This window comes from Artemia franciscana, chromosome 3 (assembly GCF_032884065.1).
Source record: "Artemia franciscana chromosome 3, ASM3288406v1, whole genome shotgun sequence".
Taxonomy (NCBI): domain Eukaryota; kingdom Metazoa; phylum Arthropoda; class Branchiopoda; order Anostraca; family Artemiidae; genus Artemia; species Artemia franciscana.
The window spans coordinates 16,582,013-16,602,437 of record NC_088865.1 but is presented as its reverse complement, the minus strand read 5'-3'; the positions used below and the strand labels follow the sequence as shown (position 1 = coordinate 16,602,437).

The 20,425-nt window shown below is 33.5% G+C and overlaps 1 protein-coding gene and 1 long non-coding RNA gene across 3 annotated transcripts in view; one reads left to right on the top strand and one right to left on the bottom strand.

Annotated features, from left to right (window-relative positions):
* LOC136024947 (uncharacterized) overlaps window positions 1–581 on the bottom strand; it is a 1,543-nt gene extending 962 nt beyond the window's left edge. Inside the window, exon 1 of the long non-coding RNA XR_010616982.1 lies at window positions 1–581. This exon is cut by the window's left edge and continues 306 nt beyond it. This is a non-coding gene — a long non-coding RNA (uncharacterized LOC136024947).
* Window positions 1–20,425, top strand: part of LOC136024953 (ionotropic receptor 25a-like) — a 106,889-nt gene that overhangs the window by 77,466 nt on the left and 8,998 nt on the right. For both annotated transcript variants that reach the window (XM_065700548.1, XM_065700549.1), the window contains exons 12-13: window positions 10,316–10,443; window positions 17,821–18,007. In XM_065700548.1, coding sequence (XP_065556620.1) covers window positions 10,316–10,443; window positions 17,821–18,007 — 315 coding nt within the window. The remainder of the gene's footprint in view (window positions 1–10,315; window positions 10,444–17,820; window positions 18,008–20,425) is intronic.

The following is a 20,425-nucleotide window of genomic DNA, read 5'->3' as shown; positions in this document are numbered from 1 at the left end:
TTTTTAGTTTTTTTACCTTTTTTTAGTTTTTTTTAGTTTTTTTAGTTTTTTAGCTTTTTTACTTTTTTTTTATTAGTTTTTAGTTTTTTTTGTAGTTTTTGCCTTTTTTTAGTTTTTTCAGTTTTTTTTTAGTTTTTTATTGGTTTTTACCTTTATTTTAGCTTATTTTTCAGTTTTTTCCTTTTTTTTAGTTTTTTTAGTTTTTAGTTTTTTTTAGTTTTTTTAGTTTTTTACCTTTTTTTACCTTTTTTTAGTTTTTTTAGTATTTTAGCTTTTTTATTTTTTTTATTAGTTTTTAGTTTTTTTTGTAGTTTTTGCCTTTTTTTAGTTTTTTTAGTTTTTTTAGCTTTTTTATTAGTTTTTAGTTTTTTTTTGTAGTTTTTGCCTTTTTTTTAGTTTTTTTAGTTTTTTAGCTTTTTTATTTTTTTATTAGTTTTTAGTTTTTTTTGTAGTTTTTGCCTTTTTTTAGTTTTTTCAGTTTTGACGTCACCTGATCCAGTTTTTTCAGGTGACGTCACCTGATCCACACATCCACAGACAGACAGACAACTTATTTTTATATATATAGAAGATATATATATATATATATATATATATATATATATATATATATATATATATACTAGCTGTTGGGGTGGCGCTTCGCGCCACCCCAACACCTAGTTGGTGGGGGCGCTTCGCGCCCCCCCAAGCCCCCCCGCGCGCGTAAGTCGTTACGCGCCATAATAGTTACGCGCCATTGTAGTTGTGTCCCTATGTCCCACCTGTGAATATAGATATATATATATATATATATATATATATATATATATATATATATATATATATATATATATATATATATATATATGGTTTTAACTACGTAAAACTTGCGAATATACAACATTCTTTGCTGTCCCATTGTCTTTGCAAATAAATAGATTGTCAGGTTTACCGACTCTTGAACATGCAACATATAATGGTCCATGGGAAAACAATCTGTATTCAGATCTATACCTCATGATTCTAATGATTGCCCTTGAGCTTTGTTGATGGTGATTGCTAATCGACCATTCCCTGTCCCTGGTGTCCCCGGTCGTCATTTACATCCCCCTGTTTCCCCCGGTGTCCCCGTTGTAGTTGTGTCCCTGTGTCCCGGTCGTCATTTATATTCCCTGTGTCCCGGTCGTCATTTGTATCCCGGTGTCCCGGTCTGTATATACATTCGTTTTTTAGTTTTGTTTTTCTCCTTTATTTTTTTCCTTTTTTTTTAATTTTTTAGCTTATTTAGATTTTTAGATTTTTTAGTTTTTTTATTAGTTTTTAGTTTTTTTTTCTTTTAGTTTTTTTGTCCCGGTCGTCATTTATATCCCCCTGTTTCCCCCGGTGTCCCCGTTGTAGTTGTGTCCCTGTGTCCCGGTCGTCATTTATATTCCCTGTGTCCCGGTCGTCATTTGTATCCCGGTGTACCGGTCTGTATATACATTCGTTTTTTAGTTTTGTTTTTCTCCTTTTTTTTTCCCTTTTTTTTCTTTTTTAGTTTATTTAGATTTTTAGATTTTTTAGTTTTTTTATTAGTTTTTAGTTTTTTTTTCTTTTTAGTTTTTTTGTAGTTTTTACCTTCTTTTTAGTTTTGTTAATTTTTTTTTTTACTTATGTCCTGGTCGTCATTTATACTCCCTGTGTCCCGGTGCTTTGTTGATTGCTAATCGAACATTCCTTTTGTCCTGGTCGCTTTCTCTTTGAGTGTCGTCATTTATTTTTTTCTTTTTTAGTTCTTTTAGGTTTTACCTTTTTTAGTTTTTTTTAGTTTTTTAGATGAAAATTTTTATTAGTTTTTTCCTTTTTTTCTTTTTAGTTTTTTATTGGTTTTTACCTTTATGTTAGCTTATTTTTCAGTTTTTTCCTTTTTTTTTAGTTTTTTTTATTTTTTATTTTTTTTAGTTTTTTACCTTTTTTTAGTTTTTTTAGTTTTTTTAGTTTTTTTAGTTTTTTAGCTTTTTTACTTTTTTTATTAGTTTTTAGTTTTTTTTGTAGTTTTTGCCTTTTTTTAGTTTTTTCAGTTTTTTTTTAGTTTTTTATTGGTTTTTACCTTTATTTTAGCTTATTTTTCAGTTTTTTCCTTTTTTTTAGTTTTTTTTTAGTTTTTAGTTTTTTTAGTTTTTTACCTTTTTTTAGTTTTTTTAGTTTTTTTTAGTTTTTTAGCTTTTTTATTTTTTTTATTAGTTTTTAGTTTTTTTTTGTAGTTTTTGCCTTTTTCTTAGTTTTTTTAGTTTTTTAGCTTTTTTATTAGTTTTTAGTTTTTTTGTAGTTTTTGCCTTTTTTTAGTTTTTTTAGTTTTTTAGCTTTTTTATTTTTTTTATTAGTTTTTAGTTTTTTTTGTAGTTTTTGCCTTTTTTTAGTTTTTTCAGTTTTGACGTCACCTGATCCAGTTTTTTCAGGTGACGTCACCTGATCCACGATCCACAGATCCACAGACAACTTATTTTTATATATATAGATAGTTTTTTTTTTACTTATGTCCTGGTCGTCATTTATACTCCCTGTGTCCCGGTGCTTTGTTGATTGCTAATCGAACATTCCTTTTGTCCTGGTCGCTTTCTCTTTGAGTTTTGTCATTTATTTTTTTCTTTTTTAGTTCTTTTAGTTTTTACCTTTTTTAGTTTTTTTTAGTTTTTTAGATGAAAATTTTTTTTAGTTTTTTCCTTTTTTTCTTTTTAGTTTTTTATTGGTTTTTACCTTTATTTTAGCTTATTTTTCAGTTTTTTCCTTTTTTTTAGTTTTTTTTTATTTTTTATTTTTTTTAGTTTTTTACCTTTTTTTAGTTTTTTTAGTTTTTTTAGTTTTTTAGCTTTTTTACTTTTTTTATTAGTTTTTAGTTTTTTTTGTAGTTTTTGCCTTTTTTTAGTTTTTTCAGTTTTTTTTTTAGTTTTTTATTGGTTTTTACCTTTATTTTAGCTTATTTTTCAGTTTTTTCCTTTTTTTTTGTTTTTTTTTTAGTTTTTAGTTTTTTTAGTTTTTTACCCTTTTTTAGTTTTTTTAGTTTTTTTAGTTTTTTAGCTTTTTTATTTTTTTTATTAGTTTTTAGTTTTTTTTGTAGTTTTTGCCTTTTTTTAGTTTTTTTAGTTTTTTAGCTTTTTTATTAGTTTTTAGTTTTTTTTGTAGTTTTTGCCTTTTTTTAGTTTTTTTAGTTTTTTAGCTTTTTTATTTTTTTTATTAGTTTTTAGTTTTTTTTTGTAGTTTTTGTCTTTTTTTAGTTTTTTCAGTTTTGACGTCACCTGATCCAGTTTTTTCAGGTGACGTCACCTGATCCATCCACAGACAGACAGACAACTTATTTTTATATATATAGATATATATATATATATATTATATATATATATATATGTTTTTAACTACGTAAAACTTGCGAATATACAACATTCTTTGCTGTCCCATTGTCTGTGCATATAAATAGATTGTCAGGTTTACCGACTCTTGAACATGCAACATATAATGGTCCATGGGAAAACAATCCGTATTCAGATCTATACCTCATGATTCTAATGATTGCCCTTGAGCTTTGTTGATGGTGATTGCTAATCGACCATTCCCTGAGTCGCCATCGTCATTTATATATCCCCCTGTGCACCCCGGCGTCCCCTTTGTAGTTATGTCCCTGTGTCCCGGTCGTCATTTATATTCCCTGTGTCCCGGTCGTCATTTGTGTCCCGGTGTTCCAGTCTGTGATTTCTCTTTGAGTGTCCCGGGCGTCATTTATATTCCTTGTGTCCCGGTGTCCCGGTCGTCATTTATATCCCCCTGTGCCCCCTGGCGTCCCCATTGTAGTTGTGTCCCTGTGTCCCGGTCGTCATTTATATTCCCTGTGTCCCGGTCGTCATTTGTATCCCGGTGTCCCGGTCTGTATATACAATCGTTTTTTAGTTTTGTTTTTCTCCTTTTTTTTTCCTTTTTGCTTTTTTTTTCTTTTTTAGTTTATTTAGATTTTTAGATTTTTTAGTTTTTTTATTAGTTTTTAGTTTTTTTTGTAGTTTTTTACCATTTTTTTTACTTTTTTATATTTATTAATATTTTTTAGTTTTCTTTTTCTCTTATTTTTCAGTTTTTTCCTTTTTTTTTTAGTTTTTTCTTTTTTAGTTTTTAGTTTTTTTTTGTTTTTTACCTTTTTTTAGTTTTTTTAGTTTTTTTAGTTTTTTAGCTTTTTTAGTTTTTTTATTAGTTTTTAGTTTTTTTTAGTTTTTGCCTTTTTTTAGTTTTTTCAGTTTTTTTTAGTTTTTAGTTTTTTTACCGTTTTTTAGTTTTTTTTTAGTTTTTTAGCTTTTTTAGTTTTTTTCTTTTTAGTTTTTTTTGTAGTTTTTACCTTTTTTAGTTTTTTTTCTTCTTTTGTATTAGTGTGAAATAATTCAGACGTCATATGCGGACAAACACGACGTCACTCGACAGACAGACAGACAGACATAACCCACAATCAACTTATTTTTATATATATATATTCATATTTTTTTAGTTTTCTTTTTCTCTTTTATTTTTCAGTTTTTCCCTTTTTTTTAGTTTTTTTCTTTTTTAGTTTTTAGTTTTTTTTAGTTTTTTACCTTTTTTTAGTTTTTTAGTTTTTTAGCTTTTTTAGTTTTTTTATTAGTTTTTATTTTTTTGTAGTTTTTGCCTTTTTTTTATTTTTTTCAGTTTTTTTTTAGTTATTAGATTTTTACCTTTTTTTTAGTTTTTTTAGTTTTTTAGCTTTTTTAGTTTTTTTTTCTTTTTAGTTTTTTTTGTAGTTTTTACCTTTTTTAGTTTTTTTCTTCTTTTGTATTAGTGTGAAATAATTCAGACGTCATATGCGGACAAACATGACGTCACCTGATCCACAGATCCACACACAGACAACTTATTTTTATATATATAGATAGATAGATAGAAGATATAATGTGGCGTAACAGACAAAGTGTAACAGAGTTGTAAGTGTAAGTTGTCTGTGTGTGGATCTGTGGATCAGGTGACGTCATGTTTGTCCGCATATGACGTCTGAATTATTTCACACTAATACAAAAGAAGAAAAAAACTAAAAAAGGTAAAAACTACAAAAAAAAACTAAAAAGAAAAAAAAACTAAAAAAGCTAAAAAACTAAAAAAACTAAAAAAAGGTAAAAATCTAATAACTAAAAAAAACTGAAAAAAATGAAAAAAAAGGCAAAAACTACAAAAAAAATAAAAACTAATAAAAAAACTAAAAAAGCTAAAAAACTAAAAAAACTAAAAAAACTAAAAAAAGGTAAAAAACTAAAAAAAACTAAAAACTAAAAAAGAAAAAAAACTAAAAAAAAGGGAAAAACTGAAAAATAAAAGAGAAAAAGAAAACTAAAAAAATATGAATATATATATATAAAAATAAGTTGTTTGTGGGTTATGTCTGTCTGTCTGTCTGTCGAGTGACGTCGTGTTTGTCCGCATATGACGTCTGAATTATTTCACACTAATACAAAAGAAGAAAAAAAACTAAAAAAGGTAAAAACTACAAAAAAAACTAAAAAGAAAAAAACTAAAAAAGCTAAAAAACTAAAAAAAACTAAAAAACGGTAAAAAACTAAAAACTAAAAAAAAACTGAAAAAACTAAAAAAAGGCAAAAACTAAAAAAAACTAAAAACTAATAAAAAAACTAAAAAAGCTAAAAAACTAAAAAAACTAAAAAAACTAAAAAAAAGGTAAAAAACAAAAAAAAACTAAAAACTAAAAAAGAAAAAACTAAAAAAAAGGAAAAAAACTGAAAAATAAGAGAAAAAGAAAACTAAAAAATATTAATAAATATAAAAAAGTAAAAAAAATGGTAAAAACTACAAAAAAACTAAAAACTAATAAAAAAACTAAAAAAATCTAAAAATCTAAATAAACTAAAAAAGAAAAAAAAGAAAAAAGGAAAAAAATAAAGGAGAAAAACCAAACTAAAAAACGAATGTATATACAGACCGGGACACGGGGATACAAATGACGACCGGGACACAGGGAATATAAATGACGACCGGGACACAGGGACACAACTACAATGGGGACGCCGGGGGGCACAGGGGGATATAAATGACGACCGGGACACCGGGACACAAGGAATATAAATGACGCCCGGGACACTCAAGAGAAATCACAGACTGGAACACCGGGACACAAATGACGACCGGGACACAGGGAATATAAATGACGACCGGGACACAGGGACATAACTACAAAGGGGAAGCCGGGGTGCACAGGGGGATATATAAATGACGATGGCGACTCAGGGAATGGTCGATTAGCAATAACCATCAACAAAGCTCAAGGGCAATCATTAGAATCATGAGGTATAGATCTGAATACGGATTGTTTTCCCATGGACCATTATATGTTGCATGTTCAAGAGTCGGTAAACCTGACAATCTATTTATATGCACAGACAATGGGACAGCAAAGAATGTTGTATATTCGCAAGTTTTACGTAGTTAAAAACATATATATATATATATATATATATATATATATATATATATATATATATATATCTATATTCACAGGTGTGACATAGTGACACAACTACAATGGCGCGTAACTAATATGGCGCGAAACGACTTACGCGCGCGGGGGGGCTTGGGGGGCGCGAAGCGCCCCCACCAACTAGGTGTTGGGGTGGCGCGAAGCGCCACTCCAACAGCTAGTATATATATATAAATAAGTAGTTTGTTTGTGTATGTCTGTTGACTGACGTCATGTTTGTGTGTCGACTGATGTCATGTTTGCCGACAGACGTCATTATAAGGATTTAGCTGTATGTCGTCTTGAAGTTGTTTGTCGACTGACGTCATGTTTGTCAACTGATTAAATTACAGGCCGGGACACACATGACGACCGGGACACCAGGACACAAGGAATATAAATGACGACCGGGACACTCAAAGAGAAATTACAGACTGGGACACCGGGACACAAATGATGACCGGGACACAGGGAATATAAATGACGACCGGGACACAGGGACACAACTACAACGGGGACGCCGGGGGGCAAAGGGGGTATATATAAATGACGACGGGGAGACAGGGAATGTTCAATTAGCAATCACCATCAACAAAGCTCCAGGGCAATCATTAGAATAATGAGGTATAGATCTCAATACGGATTGTTTTTCCCATGGAGAATAATATGTTGCATGTTCAAGAGTCGGTAAACCTGACAATCTGTTTATATGCACAGACAATGGGACAGCGAATAATGTTGTATATTCGCAAGTTTTACGTAATTAAAACATATATATATATATATATATATATATATATATATCTCTATTCACAGGTGGGACACAGGGACACAACTACAATGGCGCGTAGCTAATATGGCGCGTAACGACTTACGCGCGCAGGGGGGGGGGGGGCTTGGGGGGGGGGGGGGGTTGGCGCAAAGCGCCACCACCAACTAGGTGTTGGGGTGGCGCGAACCGTAGGAAGACTCTATACCATTCACCCCAATCAACATGAATGCTTCTTTCTCCGCCTGCTTTTGGTGAATGTTCCTGGTCCGACGTCCTTTGAGTATTTGAGAACTTTAAACTGTACTATGCATGACACTTACCGTAGTGAATACCAAGCTCTGAATTTATTGGAGAATGACCAACACTGGGATAACTGCATCAATGACGCGTGCAAAACGTCAACTCCAAGTCAAATTTGTGCATTGTTTGGAGTCATACTAACAACTTGCTCTCCGTCAGCTCCTACAGAGTTATGGGAATAATATAAATCGAAAATGGCCGATGATATGCTCCATCGAAAACGGCTAGAGATGTCAGATATGACTTTTGATTTTACATCAGAAATTTATAACTACACTTTAGTTGTTATTGAAGATTTGTGCGTATGTATGGCAAACAAACCTCTTCAGGATTTGGGAATGCCTTCAACTAATCGTAACGCTGCTGTTTCAACATGTGTAGAATTGGATGGTGATCAAAGTTAAAGCACGAGTGATCTATTGTCGTATGTACAAAATAACATTTCTAAGTTAACGTCTGAGCAAAAGGACATTTATTATAAGATAATGCATTGTGTCGATAACAACTTTGGAGAAATCTTCTTTTTGCATGCGCCAGGAGGTACTGGTAAAACATTTGTGATAAAATTGATTATGGCATCAATTTGATCAAAAAATGACATAGCGTAGGAAATTATGTCGTCCGGAATAGCCGCAAAGTTGCTGCCTGGTGGAAGAACTGCTCATTCTGCTTTGAAATCGCCTTTGAATTTTTGTTCTACAGAAACTCCCACGTGCAATATTTCCAAATCATTTGGGATGGGTAAAGTATTGCAGCAATGCAAACTTATTATTTGGGACGAGTGCACAATGGCACACAAAAATCGCTCCAGGCTCTGCATCAATCATTACAAGATTTGCGAGGAAATTCGAAGCCCTTTGGCAGCAGATTTATATTCCTTGCGGGAGATTTCAGGCAAATATTACCTATAATACCTAGATCAACCCCTGCAGACGAAACGAATGCTTGCCTGAAAAATTCAAATTTATGGGCACACGTAAAGGCATTAAAATTAACTACAAATATGCATATCCGATTACAAAACGATGACTGTGGTCAAACATCTTCAGATCAATTGCTGGCAATTGGAAACGGAAGGCTCCCAGTAGACTCAATGGTTGAAAAAGTATTTCCGAATATTCTAACCAATTATAAAAATCATAAATGGCTAACTGAACGAGCGATTCTAGCAGCTAAGAATAAAGACGTCCACGAAATCAACAATATTGTTTTGACCAAGATTCGAGACCAGGCAGTCCTTTACAAGTCAGTCGACACAGTTCTGGAACCAAATGAAGCAGTTAATTATCCATCTGAATTTTTAAATTCTCTGGATCTCCCAGGGTTTCCACCACACGTGCTACAACTAAAAATAGGCGTACCAATAATACTGTTACGAAATATCAACCCACCAAAGCTTTGCAATGGCGCGTGACATGCCGTAAAAAAAGCAACAATGGAAAACATAATAGAGGCAACAATCTTGACAGGGCCTTTTGAAGGTGAGGCTGTTCTTATTCTTCGCATTCCCATGATTCCAACGGATCTGCCTTTTCAATTTAAAAGATTGCAATTCCCAATTCGATTAGCATTTGCAATCACCATCAACAAAGCTCGAGGTCAATCATTAGAAAAATGCGGTATAGATCTTAATACAGATTGTTTTTCCCATGGACAATTGTGCGTTGCATGTTTGAGGGTCGGTAAACCTGACAATCTATTTATATGCACCGACAATGGGACAGCGAAGAATGTTGTATATTCGCAAGTTTTACGTAGTTAATTTGTATTGTATATGTATATCAATCTAACTATCTATCTATATAAAAATAAGTTGTATGTATGCATGTTTCTTTGTTTGTAAAAAGAGCGTTTGCATATGACGTCATTATAAGCATATGAGGCTTTGTATATGCACAGGCAATGGGGCAGCCAAGAATGTTGTATATTCGTAAGTTTTACGTAGCTAAAAACATATATATGTCTATCTATATTCGCAGGTGGGACACAGGGACACAACTACAATGGCGCGTAACGACTAACGCGCGCGTTGGGGGGGGGGGGGCTTGTGGGGGGTGGCGGGGGCGAAGCGCCCCCACCAACTAGGTGTTGGCAAAGTAAACCAACAGCTAGTTTACTATAGATGTCGGTACCAGACCAAGTCAACGGGAAGCAACTACTCGTTCTATTTTGTCCTAGCCTGTATCACTGTGCACTTCCATCACAGGGTTTATCTGTATTCTCTTTATTTATCATGCTTGCCCTTTTGCAATATTTTTACAATATTTGCAATATTTTGCAATATTTTCCGGGGTTAATTGATTACGGCTGAATTTTCTGCCAACGGAATGGTTCACGAGAGGGGGGGGGGGGTATTTTGTGGAAGGAACTGTCCACGATGAGAACTTTTTTTGGGGGAATCAGCATAGAGCAAAATGGTAAAGAGCGGAGAAAATATAAAAAGAACGATTATTACCAGTTTTGATTTTGATGCGCTAAAATTTTAATAATAAGAAAAAAGATTCCAAATAATTACAAAGACAAATTACAAAGACAAAATTCTCTGCTATTGGAATTAATAGAAGTGCAGTAATTTTCCGACCAAAGTAACCACTTTTTGCCTTCGTGAATAAGATGCAAATATTCCATTATGTGGATTGACATTGAGTTTTCATGCTTGAATAATAACCAACAGCATTTTGTGCTGCTTGTTTGAGAAAACTTCGAACATGTTTAATACTTATGCCTTTTTGTTTCTTTTGTAGTTACTGCAAGTTTTTATTTTTCAGTCTCTTAAAGCTTTTAAACCTTTACCGCTTGGAAGATCTGAAAGAAAAGTGGTGGACAGAAAATCCTAATAAAGCAGAGTGTCCTCCAGACGTTTCTGTTACCGAAGGAATCTCTATTGAAAATATAGGTAAATATGAGTTTGTTTTTTTTTTAAATCAATTTTGCGCATTAAGCTTTATGCTGTGGCTGCTGTTATGCTGTTTTCTGTTTTGTTTTTTTTTACATACAGAATGCCTTTTTTTTGGTATTTTCAATAGGAAACATTGAAAAATAACAAATTCAACCCTCCCTAAATTTTGAAAATACGTTTTGTCACCACCCTCAAAATCTTCATGAATTGACGCCTCTGACGCTAGGCTGCGTCAATCAATACAAACAAAAAGATAGACAGGGGTGTAGAGTATAAGCAACATACTCAAAAGCCTAATTCCTTTTCCAAATTAGCTGTTGGTAGTAACAATATTTTTACTAAACCTCATTTGCTTCCATGGCCCCTGAAGCGATATGTTAGCTGTATCCTATCTCTGGGTTTGGTTCTATAAATAATTTTTCTTCATGGCAAATTACAATACCCTTAGCAAATTGTCTCTATTAATTGGAGCACAGTATCGTTGAGACAAAGTGTGCAAAGTAATTATTCTTCAGAGAAGGGCTAGTGCTCATTCAGCCTAACACTCATGGGTAGAATGCGAGGTCTTTTATTGCATTGCTTCCCTGGAAATTTCCAAGAACTTAATGTATATTCCCCATCATTCCCATATGCAAAACATGGATACACTGGCTTTGTTTTAGGAAATGAGATTTACCCCCCCCCATTTAACTGGGCTTTTTGTTGTTGTAGGTAGAGCTATATGTTTGCAGCCTAAAAATAGATACAAATGAGTGCTATAGAGCCTTATCAAACATTTACGTTAAAATGCACGACTTCAAAACTTTTTTACGGTAACTCGAGCCTCCAATTCCCACAAAGTTTGCATCTAAACATCAGACTGTTAAAATAATCGTCTAAACAACTTTCCGCAATAGAAATTTGTGGATTGTGGACCTTGGATGCCATCCAAGGTCCAAAATAGGATTGACGCTAGACTAGTTTTTTTTAAGACTCCAACATTTGTGGATCTTGAAAATTACTAAACAAAGCTTCAACATTTAAGATCACCGTCTAAGCAACTTTACTGCACTTTAGCCATCTAAGGATACAAACATAATTAATGTTTAAACAAAAGGGTTCCCTGACAATCCAAGCAATTGCGGCTGTTGGAGCTTTTGGATAACGAAAGTAGGTTGTTTACACCTACGTTTCAGGCTGTTAAAATCATCTTCCAAGTAACTTTTCCGCACTGGAAATTCCTTTAGCCATCCAAGGTCTCAAATGAAATTGACGCTAGACTAGTTTTCTCACGACTCCACCAATTGTGGATGTTGAAAATTGCTCAACATAGCTTCGACATTGCTGAAGCTTTCAGAGAACAAGAATAGACAGTTTGCGCCTACGGTTCAGACTGTTAAGATTACTGTGTAAGCAACTTCACTGCACTGGCAATCCGTGGCAATAAACGAGAATATGCTGTTTGCACCTAGAGTTCAGACTTAAAATCACCATCTAAGGAACTCTGATGGACTTTTAAGCGTTTAAATTCTCAAGCATAATTGATGCTTAAACATAAGAGTTCTCTCATGAATCCGGCAATTGTGGCTCTTGGAGGTTTTGGAGAACGAGAATTGGCAGTTTGCACCTACGGTTCAGACTGTAAAAAAATCACCGTCTAAGCAACTTTCTAAGCAACTTTACTGCAATAGCAAAGGGTCTAGCCATCTAAAGTATGGTCCCGAAAAAAAATAATGATAAACATTTTCTCACGTCTCCAGCAATTGTGGCTCTTGCAGTTTCTAGAGAGCAAGAATAGGTAGTTTGCACCTACGGTTCAGATGGTTAAAATCAACGTCCAAGCAACTTTACCGTAGTGGCAATTCGTTCAGCCATCGAAGGTCCTAAAATTAATTGATGCTTAAATATAAGAGTTCTCTCATAACTCCTGCTATTGTGGCTTAGCACTTTTTAAAGAACGAGAATAGGCCATTTGCACCTATGAATAAGACCTTTGAAATCGCCATCTAAGCTGCTTTACCAAAATGGCAATTTGTTTGACCATGTAAAGTCACAAAAATAATTGATACTTAAATATAACACCTCTCTCACTACTCCGGCAATTGTGACTGTTTAAGCTTTTAGAGAACGATAGAAGGTAGTTTACATCAACGGTTTAGAGTGTTATAAACACCATCTAAGAAACTCTACCGCACTGGCAATTCATGTAGCCCTTTAGGGTTCAAAGCATGATTGATAATCAACATTCTCTCACGTGTCCTGTGATTGTGGCTGTTGCAGCTTTTAAAGAGCGAGAATAGGGTGTTTCTATCAACGGTTGGACTGTTACAAACACCTTCTGAGAATCTTTACCACACTGGCAATTTCACTAGCCCTTTAGGGTCCCAAACATAATAAATGATAAACATTCTCTCAAGTCTCCTGTGATTGTGGCTGTTACAGCTTTTAGAGAACGAGAATAGGCTTTTTGCACCAATGGTTCACAGACTGTTAAAAACAACGTATGAGCAACTTTACAGCACTGGTGATTTGTGTATCATTCTAAAGTCCCAAACATAATTAATGATAAAAATTCTCTCACGTCTCCTGTGATTGTGGCTGTTGTAACTTTTAGAGAACGAGAAAAGGCTGTTTGCACCAACGGTTCAGACTGTTAAAAACAGCGTCTGAGCAACTTTACAGCACTGGCGATTCGTGCACCCCTCTAAAAAAAGAATAAAGATCCTCCAGAGCCATTGCTGGCAGATAGGGCGTCGAATCGAAGTTTCAGTTGCGTGTACCCCTCTAGAGTCCATAAAATAATTAATAATAAACATTCTCTCACGCCTCCTGTGATTGTGACTGTTGCAGCCTTTAGAGAACGGGAATAGGCTCTTTGCACCAATAGTTCAGACTGTTAAAAACATTGACCGAGCAATTTTACAGCACTGGTGATTCTTGTATCCCTTTTTGGGTCAAAAAATAATTATTAATAAACATTTTCTCACGTTTCCTGTGATTGTGGCTGTTGCAGCTTTTAAAGAACGAGAATAGGCTATTATCGGGCCAATATGAGAGTTAGCGTCATAATCAGATATCGGAAATAAATATCAGTCATCAACTGGTATATTTTTTTCCGCAACTTGTCATGAAGATAGCACTGGATTCCTCAGATAATTTTTTGCTTGCCCAGTCCTTGGGGGTGGAGCCACTAGCTAAGTCTGACCATGATGGAGCGAGCAGCTTAGGCGTGTCAAAGTATATTTGTTGCAAATACATGTCAATACACACCCGATGTAGCTCTGATGTTCTGAATGTATGGTCGCTTCAAGAATGTACCTTCTCTATCAAAACAACTAAAAAGAATACAATAAACTATACATTTTGTTTAATGAATGTTCACTAGCGTGAGGGAAAGATCCTAGATTCAATCGGGTGAAACCATGATATCCAGTTTGGGGTGCAGATAAGGAGGAGAGGGGGTGTTTTAAGGTGGGGAGGGGGAGTTTCAAGGTGTTGCCGCAGCGTGACAACACCTTGAAAAAATAGCTTGCGTGTCTGCATTTGTCAGTATTCTGGATGATTTAGTCGACATATTCTTAAAATCGAAACTTAAAACTCTAGTTTCATCCCTGTAATCAGTGTGCCTAGCCTGGATTCGTCAGTAAGAGACCATATCATATGAATGTAAAATAATGTTTTAACATTAACATGTGAACAATTAAAATTCAAAGTCCCACTATTGAAACTTGGGTTTTGAATAATCAATTTCAATAAATATTTTATGCTGTATCTATGATAAATATCTATTTGCTATCCGCAAATATCTGCCATTTCGTTTTTGTGCTCAGAAGCTGCTGATCAGAAAAGGTAAAGAAAATCAAACAGCTCTTGTAAATGGCCTAATTTTCAGAATCCACAGTTAATTATTGAGGCTGTTCTTTGGTTCAATAGACTAGGAAGAAACATATAAGTATGAATATGAGCAGAGAATGGTAGGCTTAAACTTTAGTTAAGGTTTTTCTCCGGAGGGAAATTTATCGGCAAATTACTTTGTATCGTGTCGGTACGCTACCTATATATCGGCATCGGCCTCAAAAATTCATATCGGTCGCACTCTGCTAGAGAGTAAGTAATTATTATCTCAAGATAGTTTCTTATTATTAGTCAATGGCTCTAGTTTGTATGTCTATTTCGTTCTATTAATATATGTAAAAACCTTAAAAGGAAAGTCACTAAAGTCCGTCTTTTAAAATTACCTAAACTGTGGGAACTTTTTCCGCGTGATTTCCTATTAAAAAATACCTTTGCTATTTTTCTTAATAGCTTTGCATAAATGAATAGCTTTATCACTATCAAATGAATCTCTGTGCTACAGCGATTTTTATCTACCTGGTGTAATTGATCTCTGCGTTGCATTATATTTGAGTATATTGATCTCTTATGTGGAACTAGTGTTTCGTCTAATAAGCTAAGAGAAGCTCTTTGACAGAAAGGTTTTTGTTGTTGCAAAATATGCGTTTCAACTTCCCCTCCTCCTCCTCATTCTTACTCGCTTTCACAAAGCTAAGGTTACAGGTATACTGGACTTTACTTGGACCCAGTCTTGGTTGTTACCAAGGCACGAGGCAGCAAAAGTTTTGCCATAGGGCAAGTTTAATATACACAACAGGATAAACCTCTCCCCCAACATCACTCTCTCTCAAAGTTTTAGGCCCCAAAAAATTTAAACACAGAGTTTCATGTTCATCAATAAAAAAGAGCGTAGAAACGACATATCTAATCACATTTGCTGGTATTTACTGAATCAATATTTTTTCCCTCATCCTCAAATTCAACCTTAAAAAAGTCAAATTTGTGAAAAATTTAGAGCAGCAAATTCTTTAGATTTGGAATCAGCACATATATTTTGCTCGGGTAGAGAAATAATCATTTATATAGCAATTTGTTTGAGGTTGACCACTTTTTTCACAGTTTTCCTAGACTAGAAATCCGCTTTGTTTGATAAAAAATTTCACTTTGCAACGTTTTCAATAATGGGTAAATTTTACGGACAACTACCTAAATTATAAATTCAATAGCCACCATTGTTATTTTAAAACAAGTATTTTCTCAGGCTCCAATTAAATTGTTTTTATGCGATTGGAACTCATCAGAATGTTGAGAGGGATGTTGAACGAAGAGTCTCTACTACTAACTACTACTACTAACCCCTATTACTAGCTACTACTAACTACTACCTATTAGCCACTACTACTTGTATTAACTACTATTACTAACTACTACTACTGACTACTACTAACAATTACTACTACTAATAACTACTGCTACTTATTACTACTACCAACTAATATTACTAACTATTGCTGCTAACTGCTACTACTAACTACTAATACTAACTTCTGCTATTAAGTACTGCTACCTATATAAATAGCAAGTCAAAATCTTGATTTTTAAAGAAATAAAAAAAAATTCTTTTATTAATCAATGAAAAATATGTCAACAAAAACGAACAAAGTTACTTTCCACAAATGAAGTTTTTCAAAGAAAAGTAAAGAGCTATATTAAATCCAATACGAGCCGGAATAGAACTCAATTCAAGTGTAAAACAAACGCAAGTCATTTTCAATAAATAAGTAAAACCCATAATAAACAGAAATTGCAATAAATAATTAAGTTAAAATTGAAATTAATAGAAATTACCGAAAGCAAATATAGGTCTGACGGATCGCTACCTTGTAAAGACAAACACGTCATTAGTGGCCAAGACTCTCATGAATTAACATCAATGTATATTAAACTCTACATCCGGATTTCATTGGATTTTGTCGTTAATCCTGTTAATATGGTTATTTCTTTTCTTTTTGTCATTGATGAAAAATAGTAACTCTCAGCTCTCAAAACATAATTGTTTCTTGCAATTTGCAAGTGACGTTCCGGTTTTTAAAAGGCATTGGGGGCACCAGATCTACTCCTGTTCATGATAATTTCCGTCGGTTTTAATTTTAGCTTCGGTACTTGTCTTTTATGCAAAACACGCTCGATAAGTGAAATTTGGTGACAACAAAATATAATGAAAAAAGAATACTTTATTAGCAAGATTGTGAAGGTCAATTATGAATTATTAAATTGGGAGCTTTGACGTCGGCTGACCATCTCAAAGACAAAGTAAAGACAACAGAAAAACCGTTTGCAGACAGTCAACAGAAACATTTTGCTAATAATGAATTATATTTTCATCATATTGTTTTTTTTTTATTGGCATTAACAAACTTCACTTCTCGAGTGTGTTTTATATAACAGACAAGTACCTCAGCTTCATGATTCATTGTAATTCCTGCTCATTTATGGTTTCAGTTGTTTATTGATAGTCATTTATGTTGTTTTTACACTTGAAATACAATCTGACTTCAGTTCCACTCGTCCTAGGTTTAACGTAGCTCTTTACTTTGGTTTGCAAAAACTTCTTTTGTAGAGAAAGTTTTTAAAGTAATTTAGGGATAAGGCCAATTAATCCTTGACAGATGAAAGCATTACGAAATACCATTTTATTCTGTCTTTCTAAGGATATTTTTCAAAAATCAACTAGTGGCGAGCCTAATGAAAAAATAAAGTAAATCTACCGTCTGAGTTTTTGGACTATAAGAGTTAACTAATATTGAAATAGATGTATCCAAGCCTGTTAAATACTCATAAAGTAGACCAGGTCATTTTTACGGAATCTCATTTTGATTTACCACTTTTAGGTCGAGCTCAAAGAGTACAAGAAACCAATAATTGAGGAGTCTTAAGCCTTTAACTCAGGTTCAATTGAGATTAAAGTATTAGAATGCTTCTTACTGTGGAGTTCCCGCCATCCAGACAAGAAAAATTCAAAAGAGTTTAGTTTAATAAAATTTTAAAATAAAAATGAAAACTAATATTTATTCTGCTTCTTTGTAAAAAATAAATTTGTAATTTAATAATTACAGAAAGATATAAATTAAAGTTTTAACTATTAATGGAAATTTTAATTTTACTTTGTCACTTTGTTGGTCAGCAATTGCATACCAAAGATGGTAATTTAGATGTTTAATTTTTTCAATTAGCTTTTATTATACCTGATTTTCGTAGTTTTAAATCCATGCTGGTTAAATGACTTTTCTCAATCTGCTCTGATTAAACTCAGTGTTTTGGAATGGTTTTAGTAATATTTAATAGACTCTTTCCAACAACTAAAGATAGTACTACATATATCAGATTTACTACAGATATCATTGAAGGAGTTAAGTTGACTGTCTTAGAAAGAAAAGTACCATCAGAAACTAATAATAATCCTCATCAACCTCATTACAGACATGTTTGTAAAACTTTGACAAACCAAGCTGTCTAACAATTCTAAATAAGAAAATGTTTATGTTTCACTTTCCATTTTAGGTGGAGTGTTCGTCATCATTTTTATTGGAATTGCTCTATCTATAATCACTTTGATTATTGAGTACATATATTATAAGTACTTTTACAAAGAGGATAAAAATGATGACAAATCTGCTGTCAGTGCATCTACGGTAGTTGCCACTTCGAGTGAAAAGAAGAAGAGCAGCCATTTTGACCAAAAAATCACGTAAGATAATCACGTATTTGTTTATCTAGATTAACAAAAATGTATTAGATTCCTGAATATATTCCTGAATATGCTCCTGAGTATATTCCTGAATATATTCCTGGATATATTCCTGAATATGTTCCTAAATATATTCCAGAATATGTTCCTGAATATTTTCCTGAATGTATTCCTGAATATGTTCCTGAACATATTCCTGAATATGTTCCTGAATATATTCCTGGATATATTCCTGAATATGTTCCAGAATATATTCCTGAATATGTTCCTGAATATGAGAAATATTGCGTGTCATTTAACAAAGGTAAACAGTAGAAGATCATGTACAGAGAGTTTGCAACAAAACTTTTTTGTCATCTCCTTTTTGTCATTGATGTTCTTGTCAATGTCCAAAATGCTGTTACAAAAAATTAGCCTCTGACTCTGTAATTAGATAAAGTGCCCTTGTTTTTTCACGTTAAAATGTCATTGTTCTTATCTTTCATTGCGAGAAGCATCATCGTGTTTTTCTCATTAGACACAGTGTCACTTTTTTAAATTTTTTTTCATCACAAAAAGTGTCACTTTGAATTTCCTTTTCTTCGAATTTTGTTTTCGAGATTATTCATCTGTATGAAGCTTCCGGCTGATAACGGCATGCCACCTGTTCCTTGTAGTAGATTTGTTGTAGTAAAGAAGGGGTCAATCAAGGACCAGTCACATCACCGGGATTTTTCAATAACTGCGTTATCGACACTATGATCTTCGCTCAACCTCACTGATTTTATCCTCCGTCAATATGTCTTTGGTACACTATGCGAAGACATTTTGAGTATAAGCTGGATCATCCAATGGTTAACAAAAACTTTCAAAACTCTTCAAGCTGAATGCCACAAAGTTGGTTGAATTGGAAAACCAAATCCAGTTTTATATGTAGATTTTGGGAATAGCTGCATTCATCCAGTTGACCGACTTATTTATTTTGGCCTCCCCATATTGCTTCTTATCCGCCACACCCATTAAATTCTTCTTAATCTGCTCAAATGTCCAATTTCAGTACTTTACATATTTGGTGTTTCATGTCAAACTTGGGTTAACTGGGCGCTTCTTGCTAGGTTTCAGAGTGTTTTTATTTCCTCGCGTTCTGTGTACCCCTCCCTTTTGGAAATTGTTAACAACAGCAGATCCTATCAAAATAAGATCAAGGTCTTTCCAATTTGATAAGTATCTGCTTCGCCTCTCTCCATGCTTTGCTATGGCCAACGCGGTACAATCGTATCGTTTTTTGTACAATTTAGAGGTCCTGGTACAATGCGGTATATTTGGAACTTGTTTCGTAAAATCCAAATTTTTCGTCAGATATTGGTTTCATTTGGTTCTTTCTGAATTGTAGGTCTGGTCATGTTTATCGAAAGTTTTCGAAAAAAGGCTTCTGTGCTTCTTTTAGGGATTTTTGAAGAAACACAACGAGTCATTCCAGACGAGTCTGTTAGTGGGCTCGAAGTTTTCCTTTCAGTGCATATTATACTGTTCCATACAGAACCCGAAATGTCTCTTACCGCTATCAGTAGAAAAAAGAAAATGAATACCAATTCATACCTAACATAAATGTATACTTTTCATCATTACTACAGAGTAACTTGAACTTCAATCCTCCCTCTCCAGAGGAGAGATACATAGCCTCCATAAACGTAGCTGAAATCCTGTTGGCACTTGCATCTGACAGTGATGAGAAGACAGCATAGCATCCCTGATCTTTTGATGGAAGACAATGAATAGGTAAACTAACCAGCTTCTCCCTAGGGATATCAAAAGGACTGTTTTTCTTTAATCCAAATTAGGTTCCACATCCTTTTTCGTCAGCAAATTCAATGGACAAGCTATGGTGGTAAAACTAGTAACGTATTTTCAGAACCACGAAAATAATCCTTACACAGCTCTCAGTTCCTTCAAATTAGGCGGGTATTGCAAATCCTGGACAGACAAATTGTTTTGAGGGGTTGATTTGATAATACCCTCCTCCAAAACATAATTAGAAATGAAATAGACATTGCCAAAAACTTGTATTTTAAAGAACACAACTGCAAGCCAGAGTTTTGAATTCTAGAAAAGACCTCCTACAAAACTACGAAAACCGAATCATAATCCCCAGTATACGACGTAACGTCATCCAGAATAACCCCTAAGATATTGTGCCGTAATGGGTAGAAAATTTCCTCTATTGGTATCGTTCAAAAGACGACAGCATATTGTAAAATCAAGATAAAATCTACCATAACTGCAGAAAAAATCTATCTTATTACGGTCAGACTCCTTCACTAACATATGATAATATCCTGGTAAAAATTATTGTTTTCGTTTTTAATAAGGATGACTGACGAACCAAAGGGACCTTCACCCTCTTTTACGATTCCAGCCTGTAATAACGAGCTGTATTTT